General features: G+C 66.7%; 1 protein-coding gene across 1 annotated transcript in view; it reads left to right on the top strand.

Annotated features, from left to right (window-relative positions):
• Positions 1–1,063: 1,063 nt before the first annotated feature.
• Positions 1,064–7,582, top strand: part of FMNL3 (formin like 3) — a gene marked incomplete at its 3' end in the record, with an annotated part of 10,669 nt that continues 4,150 nt past the window's right edge. Inside the window, exons 1-14 of the mRNA XM_025212402.1 lie at positions 1,064–1,094; positions 1,764–1,847; positions 2,050–2,130; positions 2,282–2,358; positions 4,125–4,208; positions 4,817–4,960; positions 5,562–5,670; positions 5,832–5,908; positions 6,015–6,108; positions 6,229–6,303; positions 6,793–6,903; positions 7,012–7,161; positions 7,321–7,422; positions 7,528–7,575. Of these exons, the coding sequence (XP_025068187.1) occupies positions 1,770–1,847; positions 2,050–2,130; positions 2,282–2,358; positions 4,125–4,208; positions 4,817–4,960; positions 5,562–5,670; positions 5,832–5,908; positions 6,015–6,108; positions 6,229–6,303; positions 6,793–6,903; positions 7,012–7,161; positions 7,321–7,422; positions 7,528–7,575 (1,230 nt within the window). The remainder of the gene's footprint in view (positions 1,095–1,763; positions 1,848–2,049; positions 2,131–2,281; positions 2,359–4,124; positions 4,209–4,816; positions 4,961–5,561; positions 5,671–5,831; positions 5,909–6,014; positions 6,109–6,228; positions 6,304–6,792; positions 6,904–7,011; positions 7,162–7,320; positions 7,423–7,527; positions 7,576–7,582) is intronic.

Here is a 7,582-nt window from a genome sequence, read left to right as displayed (position 1 = left end):
CAGCCGCAGGAAGGATGTGCACTCAGACGCGCTCCGCAGCGAGCGCAGGACGAGGAGGCCGAGTCCCTCCAGGCAGCGGGAAGAGCTCGGGGCCAGGCCTCGAGTGGATGCACCCATGGGGGTGGCTTTGCCCTGACGGCTGGGCTGGTGAAGGATGAGCCCTGCTGGGCTGCCACCAAACCGCTCTGGGGGTGCGCCCAGGGCTGCGCGGGCTCCCTGTGGCCCGGGCAGGCCCGAGGGGGTTGCCCTGGGTCCCCCCTTGGCCTCATCTGCAGGACGTTGTGCGCTGGCCACGGCTGGGATCTCCGGGTGGCCGTGTCGCAGTGGGCGCTCCGGGTGCCTGCTGCTCGGTGCATCCCGGGGGGCAAGGGGTGAGGCGTGGAGCCTGCCCCCCTCCCGCCAGCAGCCGCGTGTGCTAAAGGCATCAGGGGTGACGTCATGTCTTGCCGCGTAACCTGAGATCGCACACCGGCCCCCGCTTTCCCCTGCCCTGCCCCACTGTTGGGGCTGGGGCCAGGCCGCGACTGTAGCTGCCCTTGTGCGCACTCCTGCCCTCAGCAACCTCCGTCCCCCTTTTTCGTCGCGGAGCCGTGACCGGCGATTAACTGCAGTGATGGGCAGGGACAACCGAGTGGCCGATGCTGGGTGCAGCCCCATTGTACCCTCCATGTGTCAACCTCTGTGTGCCCATAGACGGGCTGCCGCTGGCTGTGCCCGGGCCCTGGGTTGGCAGCACGAGTGCCAAGAGAGGCCGCAGAGTGCTGGGGCCTGGGCCGTGGCCGCCTGGCACGTGCAGCTCAGCCGAGCAGCGGGGGAGGCTCCAGCACGGTGGAGCAGGAGTGACTTACTCAACCAGGACAAGTGCAAAGTCCTGCACTTAGGAGGAAACGATCCCGTGCACTGGTACAGGCTGGGCGCTGATGGGCTGGGCAACAGCTCTGCGGAAAAGGACCTGGGGGTGACGGGACAAGAAGCCGAATAGGAGCCAGCAGTGTGCCCTTGCTGGGAAGAAGGCTAACGGCATCCTGGGCTGCATTAATAGGAGCGTTGCCACTAGATGGAGGGCAGTGATTCTTCCCCTCTGTTCTTTACTGGTGAGGCCACATCTGCAGTCCTGTGTCCGGTTTTGGGGCCCCCGCTACAGAAGGGATGGGGATGCATTGGAGAGAGTCCAGTGGAGGGCAATGAGAGTGTTTTGGGGGCTGGGGGACAGGACTTGTGAAGCTAAGGGTCCGGAGAAGACCCGGACCCTTAGCTTCAGCCTTCAACTCCCTGATGCGGGGTTTGAAAGAGGAGCTGGGCTGGTCTCAGTGGGGGCAGATGACAGAAGGAGCAATGGGCTCAGGCTGCAGCAAGGGAAGTTGAGGTTGGATATTAGGAACCACTTGCTCACTAGGAGGGTGGTAAAACACTGGACCAGGCTCCCCAGAGAGGCGGTGGCATCTCCATGCTTGGAGGTTTTGAAGACCTGACTCAACAAAGCCTTGGCTGGGATGATGTGGCTGGGGCTGGTCCTACTGGAGCAGGGTTTGGACTGGATGCGACTCCCTGAGCTCCCTTCCCACCCTCGTTGCCTGTGATTCTGTGGCCGGCGCTGGTCGGCCCAGAGCACAGCTGCAGGCTCGGGGGGATTGGCTTTGTGGGAGGGCACCGTTGCCAGGCCCAGGATCAGGTCAGACTGGCCCTGGGGCCATCGGGTGTTGCGCTGGCCAGGAGGGCCGCCTGGCTGGTCCCTGACCCCCAACCCATGTTTCTGCCCCCAGAGCTCCATGAACCTGCCCCCGGACAAGGCACGGCTCCTGCGGCAGTACGACAACGAGAAGAAATGGGACCTCATCTGCGACCAGGTACAAGGCAAGGATCGGGTGGGGGACAGGAGCAGCCGGCAGGGACAGGGCACTGGGTCCAGGAAGATGTCGGGGGGGTGGCAATGGGGACAGGGGCTGCAGCAGGAGACGGGACCCACCGGGAACAGCTGGGCTGTTGGTGGTCCCGGGAGAGGGGGTCTCCATCCACCCCCCGCTCAGCGCCGTGCCCTCCCTGCTCCAGGAGAGGTTCCAGGTGAAGAACCCGCCACACACCTACATCCAGAAGCTGCAGAGCTTCCTGGACCCCGGAGTCACGCGCAAGGTGAGGGGGCTAAGGGCAGGGGGCACCTATCTCCACATCCAAACCCAGGGCAGCATCAAGCCTCGCCTGGCACCCCAGAGCTGGCGCCAGCGTCTTAGAGCCCGGGGGTCCAGGACCGCGGGGCAGCGCTCACGAAGGCTCCTGCTTGCAGAAGTTTCGGCGGAGGGTGCAGGAGTCAACCAAGGTGCTGCGGGAGCTGGAGATCAGCCTGAGGACCAACCACATCGGGTGAGCGCCGCATGCCCCATGCCGAGCCCCACGCACATGGGCAGGGCTGAGGTTGAGACGCCCCGTGCGGAAGAGGCCTTGGCACGAGCCCGGTGCTGTCCACACCAGGCAACTTGGGCCACGGCCCCAAGGGAGCGGCCGGGCAGGGTGCAGGGGAAGGCAGAGAGCCCAGGCGGGACGTGGGGCAGGCCGTGCTGTGCTGCCGCGTCCCCGGGTAGGCCCCGCCGCAGGGAGGTACTGGCAGTCCGGCCGCGCCCTGGGCAGCCAGGCGGCGCGCGGTTCCCACGGCCCCGTGGCCCGTCTCCACCTGCCCAGGCCGCGCTGCAGCTGCAGGGGAAGCTCCAGCGTGCACAGGAACCAGCGCTGTTCCTGTCCCTGGCAGCGCTGCGGACTCGGGGCGGCCAGGCCTCCTTGCAGCGGATGCAGGGACGGGGCATGGAGCAGGGGAGCCGCAGCTGCCCCCCGCGTCCCTCCATTGTGGGCACTCAGGGTGGTTTTGGCGGGGGCTCTTGGCACAGAGGCGAGCAGGCGCCTGCCCGGGCAACGTGGCCCTGTCCTCTGGAGCTGTGGCCAGGCGGGCGTCTGGGCAGCAGGAGTGCCCAAGTCTCGTGGGCGGGTGAAGGGAGGTCACCGGGCTGGCGGGGTGCAAGGAGCTGGTGGGGTTGGGGGTGAAGCGCTCCAGCCTTTTGCTGCCTGCGCACACTCGGACGCTTGTGCCTGCAGTTGCACACGCGCGTTTGCACGTGCACACGTGCTCTGGCCCGTGGCCATGACAGGATTTGGCTGCCTGGGCCCCGGTGCCCTCTCACCTCCGCTCCCTGCGCGGAGGCCCTAAAATAGCAGCGTGGCTCAGACAGGAAGCGAGCTGGGGGCGAGCGCTGGAGAACAGACAGACAGGAAATGGGCGGTCTGGCCGCCCCCTCCCCCCGCAGCCCCGCTCCCCAGCAGCTGCGCGGGGCTGACTCACTGCATCGCCTCCCCCCGCCCCGGGCCCACACGCCTGGCAGCAACACGCATGCACACATGCGTTCCCAGCGCTGACCGCAGAACACGTGTGCGCGCGCCTGCCTGCGAGGGCAGCGCCCGAGGGCACGTGTGTACACGCTCCGGGCCGCGGGACACGTGGGAACACACATTTGCACCCCGCCAGGCGTGTGCACGTGTCCATCGGCAGTGGATGAGCGACCGCCTGGTTGTGGAATATGCATGCACATGCCTGCCTGCAGAGCAGGAGGATGGTGTGCATGCGTGCATGGCCCCCTGCACCAAATACCGTGTGAACATGGGAGAGGCACACATGGGTACTCCTGTGCCCTGCTCATGCACGTGCCAAATGGCACACGCCAAGCTCATGGGTGCACACAGCTGCTCTCTGCACAAGGCCCTTGCACGCGTCAGTGCATGTCCCCCATCCCAGTCACCCAGGAGCTGAGCGGGGGGCAGCGCTCTCCTCTGCAGCCTGCAGATAAGGGCTGGGCAGGGGTGGGACGCGGCAATCTGCAGCCACATGTGCAGCTGGGGCTGAGGCTGAATCCACCCCAACGGTCCCAATTATGGTCCTCATGGCCGGGGGTGGCGGCGGAAGGGGCAGTGGGTGCAAATCGGGGCAGCCCCGCTGCATGCACCAAGCTACCCCAGCGGAGCCCTCAGTTGTGCCTCCAAAGTCTCAGGCTGCGCCAGCCTGACCGCGACCGCGGAGTCCCCGGGGCCAGCCCCGAGCTGCACCCAGCTCCCCGGGTGCGAGCTCAGGCCGGGTCTCCCCTCAGGTGGGTGCGGGAGTTCCTGAACGACGAGAACAAGGGTCTGGACGTGCTGGTGGATTACCTCTCCTTCGCCCAGTGCACCGTCATGTAAGTGCGGGCCGCGGGCTGGCCCCATGTCCGGGGCTCTGGGGCAGGGAGGTCATCTTGCCCCATGCACAGTACAAGGCCAAGGTCACATTGGTTGTGGATGGGGACGCCTGTTGCACCACCCACATGCAAAGGCCTGTGTGATGAGTTGTTCAGAGCCGGGCACCAGGCCTTTGGGAGGGCTGAGGGAGCCTCTGTCCCCACACCTGCATCTCCACCTGCCTCCCCTTGCTAAAGGGGTGGGGAGCAGGGGTCAAAGGGCCAGCACGGAGCCACCAGCGCCTCGCTGGCCATGACCGCTCAGTGGCCAGGCATGGGCAGAAGGGATGGGCAACGTACCCAGGCACCGGAGCAGGGATATATGCATCGGAGACGGCAGCCAGAGAGACGCCGGGGTCTCACCCCAGCCTGTGACCGCAGTGCTGGGGGCAACCCATGCCCAGCCCCCGCCCTGGGCCCGCCTGCCTGCTGTGCCGCGAGCTTCCCGCGTGCCGCTTGCCTGCCTCTGCTTCGGCAGCCCGGCTGCTCCCAGGGCGCCCTGGGGCTGCTTCACCGTGACGCCTCCGTGTGTGTGTGTGCGCGCGTGTGCGTGCTCGCTCTCCCTCCAGGTTGGACTTTGAGGGCCTGGACAGCGGCGAGGACGGCGCGCTGGAGAAGCTGAAGTCCTGGAGCAGGTCCATCGAGGACCTGCAGCACCCGTCCGCGCCCTTTGCCAACAGCCTCGCGCGCTCGGCCCGCCAGTCCGCCCTGCGGTACGTGCCCGGCTGCGCTCGCCCCGCCGTGCCCTGCGGTGCGTGCCCAGCTGTGCCTGCTGCACCCTGCGGCACGTGTCCAGCTGTTTCTTCTGTGCCCCACGGTATGGTACACGCCCAGCTGTGTAGTTTGTGCCCGGCTGTGCCTGCTGCACCCTTCGGTACAATACATGCCCGCCCTGCAGGGCATTTCTGCCTCTGCCAGCCCCCCTCCCCCTGGCACGTGTCCTCTGCCCTCGCTGTGCCCTGCACGCACACCCCTGCTCTGCTTTGCTGCCCTGTGGGGGGGGGGGCCTGGCTCTGCCCCCACCACAGGGGTAATGCCCCCATCTCTCTGCTTGCAGGGCCCATCTCTCTTGCTCTGCCTCCCCTCGGGCCTGTGCTCTCTCTCTCTCTCTCTCCTCTGCCCGGGTAAGTACCCGCCGGCCGCATGCCCCCAGCCCTGCTCTGCAGCTCCTCTGCGCTCTCTGCTCCTCCTGGTCCCTCGCACGTCTGTCGCTGCAGCTCCTGGGGGGCATCTCCAGGTCCCTCCTGGCAAAAGGAGGTGGGGCGGGTGGTGCCTCCGCGCTCTCCAGCCGCTGACCTGGCACGTGTCCTGCAGCTACAGCACCCTGCCCAGCCGCAAGGCCCTGAAGAACTCGCGGCTGGTGAGCCAGAAGGACGACGTGCACGTCTGCATCATGTGCCTCCGCGCCATCATGAACTACCAGGTGGGCTGGGGCCGGCTGCAACAGGGCCAGGAAGGGGCTGGGGTGCCCCGGGGGTAGCCCTGCAGTGGGGGGGAAGAGCCCAGCCCCTGTCTGGAGCTTCCCTGGGGGGGCCTGTCCCCAGCTGACGCTGCGGCCAATGCCCCCTGTTGCCTGCCCTGCAGTACGGCTTCAACCTGGTGATGTCTCACCCGCACGCCGTGAACGAGATCGCCCTCAGCCTCAACAACAAGAACCCCAGGTGAGGCTGCGTCCATCCATCCATTCGGCAAGGGCAGGGGCAGGGGGCTCGGAGCCGTCCACCCACCCCGTGCCGGTACCAGCACTGAGAGTCCCCTTGCCCCCAGGACCAAGGCGCTGGTGCTGGAGCTGCTGGCAGCCGTGTGCCTGGTGCGGGGGGGGCACGAGATCATCCTCGCCGCCTTTGACAACTTCAAGGAGGTGAGACCCTCCCCTCTCCTCTTGTGCGGGCTCACGCGCCGGTGAGACAGGCTCACATGAGGCTGTCCCCACCGGCGGGACCGACCCGACGGCAGTAACCCCACGTGGGCTGCACCGCAGGTCTGCAAGGAAAAGCACCGGTTTGAGAAGCTGATGGAGTACTTCCGCCAGGAGGACAGCAGCATCGACTTCATGGTGAGGGCCCGGCCCTGCCATGACCCCCCTAGGGCATGCACCACGGCGTCCTGCCCTCTCTGGTCCCTGCCAGGGTGTGCACCACAGTATCCTGTCCTCTCCAACCCCCTGGGGTGTGCACCACAGCGTCCTGCCCTCTCTGACCCCGCCAGAGTGTGCACAGCAACATCCTGCCCTCTCCGACCCCCTGGGGCATGCACCGCGGCATTCTGCCCTCTCCGACTCCCCCCCCCCAATGTGTATAGCCAGGTCCTGCCCTCTCTGACCCCCTTAGGGTGTGCACTGCAGCGTTCTGCCCTCTTCGACCCCCTTGGGGTGTGCACCGTGGCATCTTGCCCTTTCTGACCCTCCCTAAGGCGTGCATGGTGGGATCCTGCCCTCTCTGACCCCCCCCAGGGCATGCACAGTGGGGTCCTGCCCTCTCCGAACCCCACACCCTGGGCCATGCATGCTGGAGGGGCCTGTGCTCACCCTGCCCCATGCCCGCAGGTGGCTTGCATGCAGTTCATCAACATCGTGGTGCACTCGGTGGAGGACATGAACTTCCGCGTGCACTTGCAGTACGAGTTCACCAAGCTGGGCCTCGAGGACTTCCTGCAGGTCTGTGTGGAGGGCCGGAGACGTGGCAGGCAATGCCCAGGAGGGATTCCCCAGGGTTGGGGCCCTGCCCCGTCCATCCCTGCCTCAGTTTCCTTCTGCTCTCGGTAGAAATCACGGCACACGGAGAGCGAGAAGCTGCTGGTGCAGATCCAGGCCTACCTGGACAACGTCTTTGATGTGGGGGGGCTGCTGGAGGACGCCGAGACCAAGAATGTGGCGCTGGAGAAGGTGGAGGAGCTGGAGGAGCATCTGTCCCATGTGCGTGCCCCCTCTGCCCCCGCAGGCTTGCTTTTGCTCCCCAGCCCGGGGCCAGTTGGACTCCCCAGGGGCTCCTTGCTGGGGCTTTGGCTCTCCATCTCTGCTGGGAGGCTGGGCTGGGCTTGGGGCTCACGGCCGGGATGGCGTCACCCCCCGCAGGTGACAGAGAAGCTGCTGGACCTGGAGAACGAGAACATGATGCGGGTGGCGGAGCTGGAGAAGCAGCTGCTGCAGCGGGAGAAGGAGCTGGAGATGGTCAAGGTGGGGGGCCCTGGAGGCATTTGGAGGGCGGGGGTCTCAGCGTGCACCTGCAGGCTGCGGGCATCTCAGCGAGCCTCCGCGCCTGACGCTGCATCCACCCCACAGGAGACGTATGAGAGCACGAGCCGGCAGGGGCGGACATTGCGCCGCATGGTGAAGG

This window comes from Alligator sinensis, unplaced genomic scaffold, assembly GCF_000455745.1.
Source record: "Alligator sinensis unplaced genomic scaffold, ASM45574v1 scaffold1329_1, whole genome shotgun sequence".
NCBI classification, from domain to species: domain Eukaryota; kingdom Metazoa; phylum Chordata; order Crocodylia; family Alligatoridae; genus Alligator; species Alligator sinensis.
This window is presented reverse-complemented; position numbering and strand designations above follow the sequence as displayed.